General features: G+C 36.5%; 1 protein-coding gene across 3 annotated transcripts in view; it reads right to left on the bottom strand.

The window, feature by feature from the left end:
* REPS2 (RALBP1 associated Eps domain containing 2) overlaps positions 1 to 17000 on the bottom strand; it is an 84314-nt gene that overhangs the window by 49075 nt on the left and 18239 nt on the right. For all 3 annotated transcript variants that reach the window (XM_063305140.1, XM_063305138.1, XM_063305139.1), the window contains exons 2-6: positions 10428 to 10551; positions 7603 to 7751; positions 6419 to 6545; positions 2852 to 2943; positions 1039 to 1177 (exon numbers count right to left, since the gene is read on the bottom strand). In XM_063305140.1, the coding sequence (XP_063161210.1) occupies positions 1039 to 1177; positions 2852 to 2943; positions 6419 to 6545; positions 7603 to 7751; positions 10428 to 10551 (631 nt within the window). The remainder of the gene's footprint in view (positions 1 to 1038; positions 1178 to 2851; positions 2944 to 6418; positions 6546 to 7602; positions 7752 to 10427; positions 10552 to 17000) is intronic.

The raw sequence follows: 17000 nt of genomic DNA, 5'->3' as shown, positions 1-17000 counted from the left end.
GTACGTATTGTCTCTGGATCTGAAGGAACCAATTGTCTGGGCACCCGATCACTGCTTGGACAGTTGGCAGAACATAGTCCACCACTACTTCATTAAAAAAAAAAAGCTTATTTTTCTCATTAAGAAGCAATAGCTGAAATAGCTTGGAAATGCATGACCATTTTATTCATGTTTTCCTATAATGAATTATTATTATTATTATTAAATTTGTTCCTTTGAAGGGAGAACAAATATGCTGTGATGTGTTAATATTGTTATTTATAAACTATGATTTATGAGGAAAAAGTATAAAAAATACAAAATAGTAAATTAAATCCTTAACTTTATATGGATATTTCATCAGCATTCCAATTTAAGTAAATGGGACCTGAAGTATTTAATTTTATTTACATCACACCCAATATGTTTTGTTGAATATTATACATTTAAAAGTAATACAGGATTTATTTCAAAATCACCTCTTTGCCTATTTATCGTTTAAAGTTAGATTAAAATCAGCAATAAAAGCAATGCAATGATAAGATTAAAAGATTAAAGCTGACAAATAAAATAATGGCTTTATTCTGAATCATTGTTCTGTACATGTTCTATGTATGTTTGCTTGGTTTTATTGGCAACTGAAAATCAATTTTTTTGTAATAATCTATGGCTACATAATTTATGTACTTTTTTGTCAGAATAATATACACAGAATAATATGGTCTGTGTAAAGCATAACTAGGGGAAATTCTAGTTTCTTTGAGCTCAAATATTACATTGCTGTTAAAAAAGTCTCTTTGATAAGACAATATATAACTCCAATTATTGTAGTAAATTACATTTAATTTTATGTAAACAATCCTGTATGTTTGCCTATGTTTGTACGTTTGCTTATTACGTATCAGGAAGCCACATCCTATATGTTGTGTATAACCCATCCCCACCTCTATCAAAACACACACACAGTTACACATTTTGCACTTTATTTATATTAATTTTGTTGTATTCATACAGGCTTCTCAGTCTAGTATTACTTTCTGTGTATACAAAGGATATTACCTGAAATGAAAGAGTTGAGATCAGGCTGTAAAGACTTGAACTGATTGATGTAATATTCTCGTTGCTCCTCAGTTACCCTCCAGAGGTCATCTGGATAATTACTACTGCTGTCCTGCGGTTCTCTTTCTATTGAGAGAGACTTCAGAAAAGGCAAGTATTTTATTTGGAAGGATAACAAAAAATGTTGGGTGTCTTGATGTTTCAAAGCATTAACTACACTTTATTCCTACTATGCCATTCTTTTAAAAATAAATAGAGTTAATACTTCTGCTGAATATACAAAACATGTTCTCCAGAAGCCATACATATCCATTGTCCAAAATGAGTGCCACGGATATTTAACAAGTGTAAACCTTTCCAGTGTAATGGTTTATAAACTAAGGAGATGAAATTTATCTATAAGGTAAAAAAGAAAACTTCTTAAATAAATGGCTAACCATCTTCATATTTCCAAACAAGGAAAATAAGACCTGTTCCAAATGTATTACAGATAAATGGTTGATTGATTGGACTCATTCTCAATACTAGGATGGGGAAAGACAAAATCTCAAAAGACAACTCTAGCATGCAGCATGCTCTAAGCAAGCACACCAGGAATAAATAAGTCACAAATAGAGGTTGCTTTTAGATGCCCATTAAACTCTAGTTCTATCAGTACATGACCATTAGAATACCTAAGAAGAGAGGACATGAGAAAGGGAAGTAATGAGAAGTGATTAAAAAAAATGATTTATTAATTTATTTGAATTTATCAGCTACCCAACTCCAGTGGACTCTGGATGCACCTCCAACTAAATGCAGCTCCAACTAAAATAACCAATAACAATGAAAAATAATGTTAGATGTGTAGTCACAAAAATCTATATACTGTAGATTAGTGTTAACACCGGCATCCTTTCTGTCTAAAATTTTTCTTTGTCTTAATTAGCAAAATTTTGAAGATTGTCCTTTCCTTGCTGCAAGTATCCACATCATAGTAACACATGGTGCACAGTGACACACGCTCTTGGTTATAAATCTGTGTTTAATCATGGTGAATTAAATGAAGTTTTTAGTTTTGGCATCTTGCATACATTAATTACACAGTGCAATTTCTAGCAAAAATTGCCTTGATGCAACACACTTCTTTCTAACATACACAGATGTATCTGTTCTGTAGAAACCTCTTTCACTTATACACAGACACACAATATTTTTGGATTTTTTTTTAACAAGCAAGTTATGGCAGCATGAACTCTCAAGGTAGCCAACATTTTAATCTACTAAAGCAGTTGCCAATAAGAAAGATTGGGTAGTTTGTCTCAGGATCAGCCCTTTGCCTTGCCCCCTTCTTGCCTACTTCCTTCTTACCCAAGGCACTATGGAAAAGAAATGGACTAATGGAGACTGCAGGTAGATGGAAGGCAAACTAAAATATTTGGACTTGTTCCAGCAATGTTATGTCTGCCCTGCTACCTATCAATCTATATCCTGATATGAAAGCTAAACTAAATAAATACATATACCGTACTTAATTAGTTGGAACAAAATCTCACTTTACCCTCTACCTGATCCTATGTCTTGTACTGTTGTAAAGTGGTTCCATTTCACACATATTCTAAAGCCTAAAGCTCATAGTAGCTCTCAGGTATGTCTTACTAGTTTTACATTGCAATTGTCCTTTGCTGCAGAATACTATTAGCAACTTCCTACTGGCTCCATTTAAGACTGGTTCATGTATTATTGATTATAAAATCAAATGTTATTTTTCAATACTGTTTTAGCCCACGCAGAAGATTTACTTTCAATTGTTTTTGCAACTCATGCAAATTACCTGAACAAGAGATGAACGGGTTGGCGCTGACTTGGACCCATAACTCCCTGAAGTCAATCCATCTTGAACAGAATGCCTAGCTTCATAGGAACCTATGAAAGATTAAGATAAAGGAATCAGAACATATGCTAAACCAAAATAAAAAATGAGAAAGTTTGTAACTTGCCTCATACCAAAATAATTTTAAATACACACAAACACATTTAAAACTCACTTTATTATCACAATCCACCATCAGACCTGATAATGATTAAGGAAAAAGTTAATGAAGAAGGCTCCAATGGTAAGGAGAAAACACATGGGTTTGATTCTAAATAAGTTAATTCAGTATTTGCAAAAAGTAATGGAGAAGCACTCAATGTCTTAAGATATCAGCAAACTATTTAAATTATGAAAAGTATTGAGACTTACAGATTGGTGTACAGGTTTCTTTGTAAGCACAGCAGCATAGGCGAATGCTTTATAATAGCTTGGTTTGCATATAACGGCAAGCTATAACATGGTTTATATATATTTTAAATATATAAATCCATCCGTTATGGCTTCCTATTCTTTGCTTATAAGACCACATTAACAAACTCTGGCTTAAAAACATGGCTTAATATTATGTTTATCAGAACTAAGGCCATCTCAGCTGAGGATTATCTATACTGACTGGTGGTGATTCTTCATGATTTCCAGAAGGGATCCTTCCCAGTTTTACTAGAAAGTTCCAGAGACTGAATCTAGTATCTCTCAGAATACCAATTTCTTTTTTCTTTTTTACCTGAGCTCTACTTAAAACACGTTTGCAACTTTCTGCAGTAGATTCAACCAACATTTATCATGTTCACTCAATGTTACAGCAAAGATGTCAACTGTTACCATTTGTGATATAACAAATGATCAATATGTTTTTAAATTTCTCTAGCAGTTGAAATAACCTTGTCTTCAGTTTGAAAAATACAGCATCTTACAGTTAAGGAAAAAAAAATAAGCCATTTTTAAATGTAACAAACAAACAAACAAATAAATAAATCAGTCCCAACTTAATACAGCTATACAGTTAAGACAAGTAAAACAATTTTTTTAGCAGCATAAAATGACCAGAAGGCTTTGCACAATACTGTACTGTAAATTTGTAAGATCAACTTCCTTTTATATCTTGTGAACTGGTTGCAACAACAGTATATCATTTTTATAAAGGTAAGTGATTTTTTAAAAAATTACAAAACTGCTTTTTCAACATAAGGGCGCTGGTCTACCTAGCTAACATTAGTTTATTCTGATTATTACATTTCTAAGAGTCCAAAGCAGAAGCCTGCCAAGCTCCATTATAGTGGACATGCTAGAGATTCCTTTTGACTTACCGGAGGCTTAAGAAAGAAAAGTACATAAAGTACATGTTTTGTTATTGATCTGGGATCCCATTCTTCCATACTTAGACATTATAATATCAAATACAAGCTGCATAATCTATTCACTTGTCAGCTTAAACAATTTTTCAGAGTTAAAAATACAGGTCACATAATTAAAAAAAGCAAATAATACTGTGATAACAATAAATACCTATATAGTGTGATCCTTCATATCTTACAAGAAGAAATGCCACTTTTTCTTTCATATCAACACGTTTCAGTTTCCCCACAATCATTCCTTCTTCCATTATAGCCTACCTCATTTGTAAACATTATTTTTGGAAGACTGGAAGGGCTGCTACCAAGAGTGGGAAAGAAAATAATTTCAATCAATCCCTCTGTGTGTGTCTGTGTGTGTCTGTGTATACATAGATAAATATATAGAGATATAGAGATATAGATGTAGATAAGGATATAGACCACGTGTTAGAAAACAATCCTTCATATACCACTCTTTAATAGTACACCTTCAGTGTACTATTTTAACACAAGGAAAGAATGACTGAAGGCACTGTTGTATCTAAAAATCAGGCTATTTAAATTTCAACTTGCCTAACCAAAAGGGAGTAAAAGGAAGTAGACACTACAATATCTATTTACGTGACATAAAGGTGCTTTACAAAGAATAAAGCATGCATAAGAGTATAGTATATTATTTAAATATATCAATATGAAGTGTGACCAGATTCTGCAGGAGTCTGTCTACAATTTAGCAATATGGAACTAAAACTGTTGAGTGGATTACAGAGAGGATTTTGTAAACGACTGAAGAATATAATTATATTATTAGTTTTGTACTAATAGAGTATATTTGAAGACAAAAAGTTCCCAAGATCTTTGATATTCTACTGGCACAAATTTTTAAAGATTCATTAGAATATGATTGTATATGATCAAGTTGGGCATGAAATATTTTAATTTACTATGTGAAAAGCAAGAACAATAACTGGTTCCATTCTCTAGGTGCTAAATGCCTAAGCAAACCATGCAGTCCAATTTTTTTCTAACTGTGGAACCTGACCCTCCCAGGAAGGTTGCAAGGAGCTTGGGTAGGCCACAAACGTTTTAAAATTTTGCCTCTGGCATGCTAGCTCATAAATCTTGTATACAGGTGGCCCTTGTAATTCACAGAGATTTTCTTCCAGCATAAAACAAGGCCTAACAATTGCCAGGTTACATTGCATATGGTTGTTCTCCTCCTCCCATAAGCACTTCTTCCACCCATACAGGTTTTCTGTGCAATATATTTGTATTCACTCTTCCTCGCTCAGTTGTGGCAATCTTGCCGAGTCAGCCCAGTTGCGAGGCTCCACATTGCTTCCTCTCAGCAAATGGCCTTCAGAGTGACTTCAGCTGCTGATAGGGGTGCTGATCTTCTCATGCCACATGGCTCATGGTTGCCCTTCTGCTCCACATAGTTCCTCCTCAATCTTGATGAAGGGGCCTCCTGATCACACCTTATGGTAGTGCTGCTTGTAGACACTCAGAGCAATTGAAGCAAGCTGTACGTGCCCAGTAGATAACACTAGCGTTCAGTGGCCTGAATAAATGAGATCACTGCAGGTTGCTTGCAGAGAATACAAGCACCTAGCAGTACAATCAAGGCATCCCACTGGATGCTAGTACTGCCTTTATACTACTCATGGCTCAGAATTTTTAACAAAATTGAAATTGACAGAAGTCTAATATGAGGATGCCTTTTGATCATGTGATAATTACCAAATATTTGTTGATATTGACCTCTGATAGTTCTTTAACCACTCTTAAACATGTATTTATTTGCTTTCGAAGTGGCATGGTATATGTTTTTCTTGTCCAGTTTTAATCCCAATGAAATCATTAGTTATTTTACAGAGGGAGTTGCACTGTTTCATGTATAATTTGAGGGGACTCTGATTATGCAAAGTTTGAGAACCAACTTGGGGTTCCATTAAAATATTTAAAATATAAGAATAATAGTTTATATAATAGTGATGGCAAAATGGAAATTATGTACAGCTGAATCACATAAAAAAATCCATTACTTAGCTGATGCTTGTATTTATTTAAATTAATTTATAGGAACAGGAAGAGTAAATTATGAAACGACCCATTTGATGCTATTTCTTTTTAATATATTTTGATAGGAATGATTAGCCTGACTCTTCCATTGCTTTAGAAAGGAACTTACCTCCATGCTGCTGTTCAAGTCCGCTTCTCAATATACTATATCCATAACCCAAAGGAATTCTCTGGTAATTTGAGGGAGAAGCAGGATGAGAACCAGTGGGAGACATGGGGGGAGACTTTGCTTCTTCCTTCAAGACAAAAGTTGTAATAAGAAATGTAACAGGGTTGTTGAATTCTAGTTAACTTAATTAACAGTCATAGGGAGCAAAAATGCAATACAGAGCTTGATCTGAAACAAATTTGTTTAGTGTTTCTCCTCTGTAAATATTATTAACATTTAGTATCTGATTCTTGGCAGTTGAAGTAAAATAGTTCATTTTAGTTTATTTATTTATTCAATTTATACAGCTCTGGGCAGCTAACAATGAAAAGAAATAAGATAAAAGGCCAGTAGGGTTGGGGCAAGTGTAGTCTCCAGGGAAATGATGTTCTAGGGGTTGGATACCACAAAGCAGAATGAAATTGAATGGTAGAATAGTTGAAATAGAATGGTACTCAATACTGAACAATCTTTTGTTAAGTGATAACACATCATTACTTGACACCTCACAAAAAGCAAACAGGAAGTTGTTGAAGCATTTAAATTTCAACCTAAAGCTTCAATATTTACACTTTGAACAGTTGTTAATAAGTCTTAATAGCTTCATATAGGTCCAGCAAAAGCACTTTGTGAACAAGTCTGCTTATATTAAGACTTCCTTCTCTTTCTCCTGACCCTCCCCATCTATCTTGTGAAGGATCTATCATAGTAGATTTTGAGGGTGACGAAAAGAGCAATCAATTCTCTCCCAGTTCTGCTGACAAAAGCAGCTCTATTAGAGTGAATACTCTATTGAATTTTGCTCCAAGTGATTTTCCACATAGCTAATAAAAAAAACCCTTCCTTGTATCTAAAAGAAAATTGTGCAGCTCATCTGCTTAAGATGAACAGCAAGTTGTTCATCTTTCTAATAGCTAAGCAACCTTAACTCTCTAAGTTAAGAGTAGACAATTCGTATTTATTCTTGATAGAGTCTGCAATGAATAAATAATCAACTGCAATTCCCAGTCCGTGTCAAAAGACTTCACCAACAAAATGAACTAAAATACTAATCAAGATCTATTTCATTTTGTCAGTTCCATATCATAAAATAAAAAGCTTGTAGTTTATCCCACAATAAAAGTTATGTATTTAAAAAGAACTACCTGTTTTTCTTCTTCATCTGATCTTCTGAAGCAATTTCTTTCAAATGTTGCATGTGGACTCTGAAACTTAGCTCCATGTGCTTCTGGTAGATTACTGTACCTTATTTCACTATCACTTTTCAGAGCACTAAATCGAGGTAAAGGTAATTCTTAAACAACAGAAATAAATACAAGAGAGAGGTGATTAAATAATACTATATTGTTTAGTCTATTTATCGACCAAATGACTCCTTTTGACAACTAATGGAGTGTACTTTTATATTACTTAGAAATTATAAAATTTAGTATAGTCCAAATTACTAGGAAGATACAAAGAGAGAGAAGGGACATTTTTGTATTTAGCCAACTTTAAGAGATTATTTTACTCTATCATTATTTGCAAGAACCCATAAGCTTTCTTGACACAAAAGCATAGAGAAGGATGGATCTGGCAAATAGAAATTAAACTGACATAATTGGAGGGGGAATTGATAAACAAAAAGTAAATTACCAATAGGGGAATCTCCTTTCTCATGCTTCTATTATTGTCTTATTCATTTATATTTAGATGATGTTTTTCCACTTGAAAACTTTCAAATTAGTTTATGTAGTGACTAAAAACTAATACCCACAATATTAAAACACTAAGTTCACAGAGAAGTTCTTAAATGCAGGTGACATTGCTGTGGTAAAACTGGGCCAAAAGCCACCCTTGTAGTACTTCAGACTGACTTCTGGCTATACATTTTATTTGGCATTTTATATTAAGGCAAAGTGAAAAGCAACTTTGGATTAGGGAATATGCAAATACATAACTTGATTTTCCATATTGCCTACGCCTGCTTCCTGCAGTACCACGTTTCTCTTTGTACTGTATTGTATTATGCATGGAGAGATGTTTCAATACAAAGGTTTATATGTGTGTTTGTGTGTGGGTGTGTACTGTAAAAAAATGGGCACTGTACTACAAAACCAAACCCAATCAATCTCTACATAATACAAGAAACTCAAACATTAAAAAAGATTTGGTAAGCTACCTTATGAAAGAGTCAATTATTATACCCAAGGAATTCTGTATGAACCACATTTGGGGGGAGATGGGAGGTGATAAAATTTGATAAATAAATAAACAAACAAACCACTTACTATATGAACCACCTGTATTTACTTATATAAATAGTATTGGATTTTGTTTTTCTGAAAACTCACTTGTTCCTAGGTAGTTGTTTTGTTTGGACTTTAAGAAGGGCTTGATAAAATTATGCATACAGAATATTCCATAATGCAAGAATGGCAAAAAGAAGAACATATTATAAGAAATTGACTAATTGCTTCTATGTCAGACTGGCTGATTTCCAATATTTAGTGAAATAATTACTGCTGTATCAAACTTACCTTACTGTAGATTTCTTACATAGAAAGATATTTATAATAACTGTTTGTTGCTTCTGTGTAGAGGGAAACTATTTTAGGCTACAGTCCCTAATACTTTTATAAGGATATAAACCCAATGAAATGTAACAGAAGTCAAAGTACATATCCATGGTCTCACACTATTAATCTGGTTCATTCACTGTAGATTAGCAATGTTAATGCAAATTATAATTTCCCTTTGAAACAATACATTTATATAATGGTTTGGAGCTAGTGTTAATAAGCCTTTAAGTATTTGATTATAATAATTATAATTAGGCACGCAGTAATTGTTTTACAAATGAAATTTCCATCTTCCATCCATTATAAAGCGCGTATTTCATTCTAATTTTATTACAGCTATTTTATAACTTAGCAACTTCATAAAATTTTGTTCTGCAGTATCATAAAACTTTGCATACAATTAGCAACTCAACTAGGATGCAAAATTAGGCCATATAATTTAGATTATGGTTGGAAAGCTAGATTATGAACACATATTGTACCAGTTGGACTGATTGTTGTTACCTGCATGGACCCAAATTAAAGGACTAGCTGAACTTTTAAAACTTTGGAGACCAATCTGGCTTGATACAAGTTATCTAAAGTTCTGCCTTACAGGTAGTCCTTGCTTAATGACCCTAACTAAGACCGGAATCTCTGTTGGTAAGCCATGCAGTCATTAGGCAAAACATCACATGACTGCACCACTTAGTTTCAGTAGTCCTGGTTGCAGTTGTTAGGCAAGGACCTCACACTTCTCCTGCCCTGCCACGCTCACCTCCACTTCAACTCCCTCTGCCTATCTCCCCCCATCTCTGCCCCTTTGGCCGCCCTGTACTCTGTTGGTCCTGCCACCTGGCACTCTGCCACCCCTGCCACCCGGCATTCGTGAATGCAGGTGGGCTACCAAGTGCTCAGATTTTGATCACGTGACTGCAGGGGCACTGCAATGGCTGTAACTTTGAGGACTGGTTGTAAATACCATTCGTTCAGCGCCATCGTAAGTTTGAACAGTTGCTGAACAAATGGTCGTTAAGCGAGGACTACCTGTAAGCCACATCAACCTGCCAACAGCTTTAGAAATAGTTCTATATTTGTGGAATGGTTTAATAATGAGTGATACAGTTTTTTTAAAGTTCTAAGATATTATTTCTATTGTACTGAGCTTTCATAAACAGGATTTTAATGGGCCTGAATTCATAAAACGATTAGTTACTTTTTAAAGCACTGGGCTCTATTCAGCTTTTACTGAGATGGATTTTTTTTCTTGTTTATTCTGCTTTTTTCCCCTCCCTATGGTCATTTATATTGTATATTCTCCAACAGTGCTTTATGACTTTTTTTTAAACATAAAAAGCAGTTTATAAATATTTTAAATAAATAATGCAGTAAATTTTTGCAAAGTAAAGCAATTGAGTCTAATTAGTTACCATTCTGAATACTTTCTATTCGTACTGGGAGACCAGACTGTGCAGCAGCTATAAGCTTCAGAGCAGCATAAAACTGAGTACGACCAAAATAACCAACACGTTTAGCACCACACAAGTCTGTAATCTGAAAGACAAAAAGGGAGAGATAAATATGAGCATATGCCAAAAATACCTGGTGCTTGCAATGAAAGAAATACTGAAGTTACAAAAATATGTAGTACTTAAAAAAAAAACTGGCAGCAAATAAACTGGTGGTGCAGACATCTGGTCTACATTCTATACCCGTAAGTCTGCTATATTAAACAGAGAAAGTCACAGAGAAAATCCTCCTATATAAATATTTTGCCTTCTTGGCTCCATTCTTAGCAACATGAAATATATCTGTGGACCAACCCCAGAGGAATGAATCTGTCTAAATGGAGCAACCTAAATAAGTATCATTGGCACCTGCAGGATCTTGTTCCTTTTCTCAAAATGATGAAAACAGAATCACACCACAAACTCTCATTTGTACATGCATGCAATATCACCATATACAGTACAAAAGAGGGGGCTTACATGCAACGCTACAAAGCTGCTTTTGTCATTCTGCTCCTCCCCCAAAGGACACTGCTGATCATTACCTAGCTGAAGCATATATACAAGTTTTAATGTCCATATACATAAACAAGCAGAAATGAAGGTCTAAATGGCCCTCTCTAGTGAATGGATACAGAGGTAAAAGATTTCCTCAAGTAGAGAAGAGGTAAACATCACTGGACTGTAAAAAAATATTTCTAAATATTTTTTAAAAAAGAATTTCAAGTTGGAAGTCTACAGGTGCTATCTAGGACTATTGCAGAAACTCTGGCACTTGCTTGCCATTTTCTGTATCTGAAATTCTAGATTCTAACTAGATTATAGTAACGTCAGCTGTCTCCTGTGAAACCCACTAGTTTATACTAACAGAACTAGTTTATACTAACAGAAGCAAAAAACAGTTCCAACCTTGTTCTTCTACTATATAGACATCCTCCAACAGTAACTTTTCAGTTATGATTCCCAGTCACCATCAAGGTTAATTTTTAAGTATGGAATTCTGAGAGCTTGTTAAGGGGATTCTCATACAATGTCTACTGTGGTGGATGTATCAATTTAGAAAACCTCCATTTACCGAAGATAAATTGACAAGTTGGGTTCCTAACACCTCTACCTTCCCAGGATGCTCTATACCACCACAACTTTCCATTATCTTTTTTGGCTTGGCAGATAAACACACTTTAAGATACAGCACTGAATTTTTATAGCTCCCCTACAAAAATAGCTTTAGAGAATATATGAGGTTAAAAAATATCATTGGAAACAAATACTATGCTTGACTTGGCATTTTGTTTTACAGCATGCTCCCTCTCCATTTGATGGTTTTAAATTTATGAATTGCATTAGGGAAGGTTGCACATTCTCCTTACATTTAATTAATGCAGTTAATATATTATAAGAATGGGAGATTGCAATAGAGGACAGCTGGAATCAAAATTGAATGCTAACAAACTAACCATTTGAAATATGCAGACAAACAACTCTATAAACTGAAAGTAAAGACTTACAAGAATTCATTACAAAAGGAAAAAGGGGAAGTTAAGTGGAAAAGTAGGTAAATGTTAAGATAAATGTAATGTTAATTAGTGAATCCAAAGTTCATGGCAAAGAAGTGAATGTGTCAGATAATTTTGTTTTTCTGAGCTCAGAAATAGATAAAGATGGACACTGAGCTTGAGAAGTAGATTTATTCTGTGGAGAAAAGCAATAACAAAACTTAGACAAGCGTCAAGACCTGTGAGGCTGGCAAACTGAGAAAACAAGAACAAGTTAGATTTCTAAAAATACAGTCAGGACCAGAAAAATTGGAATAAGGATAACTGTTTTGGCATTTGGCCTCTGTACACCACCACATTGAAGTTGAAAGAAAACATGCCCAGATGGGAGCGAAGTCAGGACTTCCAGCTGTCATTCAAGGGGTTTGACAAAAGTGGGGCACTAACAATTCAGGAAGTACAGCCAGTGGCATACAAAACCCCCCATCGTTGGTGGCTCATAAGTAATGGAACAAACCAACATCATGACAAACATAAGGATCGCCTTTAATACCTGGATGAAAATCCTTTGCAGTCAATGACTGCCTGAAGTCTGGAACCCATGGACATGACCAAATGCTGAGTTTCCTCCCTCGAGATGCTTTGCCAGGCCTTTACGGCCTTTACTGCAGCTGCTTGTGGGTCTTTCTGCCTTCAGTCTTGTCTTCAGTAAGTGAAAAGCATGCTCTATTGGATTGAGATCAGGTGACTGACTTGGCCATTGAAGAACATCCCACTTCTTTGCCTCGAGAAACTCTTGGGTAACTTTTGCTGTATGTTATGGGTCATTATCCATCTGCAATATGAAGCGGCATCCTATCAGTTTGGCAGCATGTGGCTGAATCTGAGCAGAAAGTATAGCCCTATATACTTCAGAATTTATCCTGCTGCTTTTATCAGCAGTCAGGTCATCAAGAAACACCAGTGACCCGGTTCCATTGGCAGCCATACGTGCCCATGCCATAACACTGCCTCCACCATGTTTGACAGATGATGTGGTATGCTTTGGATCACGAGCTGTTCCTTTCCTTCTCCATACTTTTCTCTTCCCATCATTCTGGTGCAAGTTAATCTTGGTTCCATCAGTCCAAAGAATCTTATTCCAGAACTGGGAAGGCTTTTTTAGGTGTGTGCTGGCAAAGTCTAATCTGGCCCTTCTGTTCTTGAGCGCTACCAGTGGTTTGCACCTTGTTGTGAAGCCTCTGTATTTACATTCATAAAGCCGTCTCTTGACTGTAGATGTTGACAATGACATGCCTACCTCCTCAAAAGCGTTCTTGACCTGGCTAGATGTTGTGAAAGGGTTCCTCTTCACCATGAGCAGAAGTCTGCGGTTATCTACTTTAGTTGTCTTCCGTGGTCTTCCAGGCCTTTTGCTGTTGCTGAGCTTGCCAGTTAATTCCTTCTTTTCCAGGATGTTCAAACTGTTGTATTGGCCACTCCCAATGTTTTTGCTATCTCTCTGATGGGTTTATTTTGTTTTCTCAGCCTAATGATGGCCTCCTTCACTCGCATGGACACCTCTTTGGACCTCATGTTAAGAGTTCCAGTGAACAGCTACCAAATGCAGATGTAACACTCAGAACCACCTCCAGGCCTTTTATCTGCCTGGTCGGTCATGGGGTACCCAGGAAACAGGACACACCTGGCCATGCAGCTGCTTGTCAGCCATTTGCTCTGCAACGTGTTGGATGATTCTAAGCAGTTTTTGCTAGAGTTTTACAATAGTTTGCACACTTTATTGTCTTTTTTGGTACTTCATGTAGACTGACTTCTTCTGATCTGTTGGCCACTGTGTGTTCTCCAGATCTTCTGGCATAGTTTGGTTAGAACCTTTACGGTATCGGATACAGATCAAATAGAGGGGAAGTAGAGTTTTAACTACAGGGTTTGCACTTTAATTTGTGTTCAATGTAGTCACCTTTTTGTCTCTTTCTCTCTAAAGGAGAACTAAAGCCTCCTTTATGCCACAGGGTCTGACTCAGGTATACTGGGGATTAACTCTTCTTTAAAACTCTTCTTTAAAACTCCTCTTATATTGTACTGCAATACAATAGAGTAACTTTTTATTTTACTGAAGAATTCTGTGGCTAAATAAAATGCACAGTTACAATGATGAAAAGATGTATCACTGACACACACACTGACTTATGTGGTTTCTTTTTCAAAAGAGGGAATTTAGACAAGACAAAGGATCCATCCATTACTATATTTACCAAAGAATGGTCTGAAAAACAGGCCAGGACATGATACTATATATAAAAATATTCCAGATATGAGACTTGTTATACTCCTTTATCCAAAGTTATAAGGTTACAAAAGAAAACTGAAATGATTTTTTAAAAATGCTATTTTATTTATGTATACACATACATGCAGCACTCAAGTCAAACAGAATTTTCAACATAATTCTATTTCATACTGAATCATAGCAAAACCAACATGGAAAACATTTTTAAACTGGTAGCAATACAAGAACAGCCAGTGTTCTGATTCACCTGCTGAGTCTTCCTGACTGCTTAAAGACTACTGCACACACACACTAGAGAATAATGCAAGCAATTCAGTTTCCCACATGGAAATATTATGAGTTATTTTCCAAAATATTCCACAGTCTTTAGTCAAAAGTAGGAATATAATAGAAACTACCATTTCACTATATATATACATCCCACACATACAGAAAGCAGTGAAGAACAATAGTGGGTTTTTTAAAAATTAAGAAATCATTTTTATGGTCAGGCATGATGTGTTATCTAAATATTTATTTTTATTTTATTTTATTTATTTTCTATCCCTTTATTATTTTTATAAACAACTCAAGGCGGCGAACATATCTAACACTCCTTCCTCCTCCTATTTTCCCCACAACAACCACCCTGTGAAGTGAGTTGGGCTGAGAGAGAGGGACTGGCCCAAGGTCACCCAGCTGGCTTTCATGCCTAAGGCAGGACTAGAACTCTCAGTCTCCTGGTTTCTAGCCTGGTGTCTTAACCTCTAGACCAAACTGGCTGCCTTTAATGCCTTTATTAGTTTTTCAATTAATCATAGATGACTAAGAATCTACAAATTACATGTATTTCCCAGTTAGAAAAACTGCATATGATCCATACATTGCACAGCAATGAAATAATATATTTCAGTCTAGTCTTTGTTCTCCAATAACTGGACACAATATTCAAGTGATACACATGCAAAGTAACCTCTTATATATGGATAAGGACTACAGTTTATCAGGCCTCTGCAGCTTCTGCTCCGTAAACTCTTGTCATTTATTTCTGTACAGGGTGCCTAGCACATGAACAGGATGGTACTGAATTTCAGATTGCAACCCACTTTGTAAAAGTAGCTGGGAGTTTAGAAACATATATATTTTAGTTATATGTTTAACTATATTTTGGTCTTTTGAATATGAAAATTAACAGATACCTACTTCATGTATTTATGTCTTGGTCTCAGATCTGAAACAGCCTTCCTATGATTTTCACTGTAAGAATTATAATGCAATAGTGTAGATTCAACAAGAGGACAGAAAGAACAATGAATTTCACATGAATAACAATATTTTTCTTTTCCAACAAAGATAACGATCAGTGCAATCCTATAAAGTTCACCTTGGTTCCTGGTTCTACTTCTATACAATAATGTAGCTTCTGTGGTAGTAATAAATAAGTAGTTTCTTCTAGGATTATTTTTTCTGGAATTGCAATCTAGACAGGACTAATCCTGTTTAAGATTTTCAAGATCAACAAGCTTAACTAGGTGCTCCTCCTGCTATGGCATGATAGAATTGGTAGGACGTGCCTGTAATAACTAATGGAGCATCATCTTAGACATTATTGTTTGCAAAGTAATATTTGAAAAATATTACCAGCCAAAGCTTAACCTTCTTTCTTGTTATTTCTTTCTACCTTCAAGAGCCATAGAAGGCAGTAATAAAATGCTGATTTCTCTCATGTGTCATGCACTGCCTACCACTGAGTAAGACACAGACGCTGATTCATAGGAGAGCAGGTTCTGGTTTATTCATACGTAGAGTCAGTTGCGAAAAAAGCTGAGAGTGAGGGGAGCATGCCGGTGCGGGGTTTAAATACCCCGCGCCGGTCAGCGCCCCCTCACCCTGGGTTACGTCATCCCCCCTTTGTCCTGTATACTGTCGTGCCGGTAGGTGAAGGGTTGCGGGGCCCCAGCTGTTGCCCCGGGATCGCCCATCATCGGTTTCCTCCTTTAGCCGGTGATTGCTGTCAGCTGGGCGATCTCCGTTGCGCTTTTGCTAACAGCTTGGGTGTGCCTCGTGATCCGCCTTGTCTTTGTCTTTCCTTCTTTCTCTTTTGTGTCCTGATGGCTGAATCATCCGCCCAGGGTCTGTGTCTGTTGTTGTGCGTGCTATGCTTATCTTGAGTCCCTTCCTCTGCTTCCTTGTTATTGTCATGTGTGCTGTTGTGCTGATGTCTTCAGCTCAACGGCACTCATGACATACTGCCCCCTGTCCGAATAGTGCCCCCCCCCCGGCCTTCCGGTTTTTCACCAGGAGAGCTGTCAAAAATGGTTTGTTTTTTTTTAAATTTCCCGCCGGAGTGTTTTCGCCCCTCCCTTTGTTCCGCCTTCTACCTCGTGTCCATCTAGGGTGTGTTCCCAGTGCACATGCCCCGACCACACCCTGGGCGTGCGCATGCCCCGGCCACACCCTGCTTGTTTGGCTCAGTTCGTCGAGGAAAGAGGCGTGGCTGGTCGGGTGCTTTTCAGCTCCAGGTAGGGCCCTTATCTTTTTGTGATTGCGTCGTCATTGTTATGTGTGCATCCTGGGCGTTGCCCCCAGGCATGCACTGGTGACCAATTGTCACTCCCTCGTGGGCCCGGGGCGGGGGGAGGTCTACCCAAGTCGTGGGCTTGGGGGGCCCTTTCCCCTGGGGGCACGGCGGGTGGGGGGGCCCGCGGGGAAAAGGATGTTCAGGTGCCG

Source organism: Candoia aspera, chromosome 5 (genome assembly GCF_035149785.1).
Source record: "Candoia aspera isolate rCanAsp1 chromosome 5, rCanAsp1.hap2, whole genome shotgun sequence".
Classification (NCBI taxonomy): domain Eukaryota; kingdom Metazoa; phylum Chordata; class Lepidosauria; order Squamata; family Boidae; genus Candoia; species Candoia aspera.
This window is presented reverse-complemented; position numbering and strand designations above follow the sequence as displayed.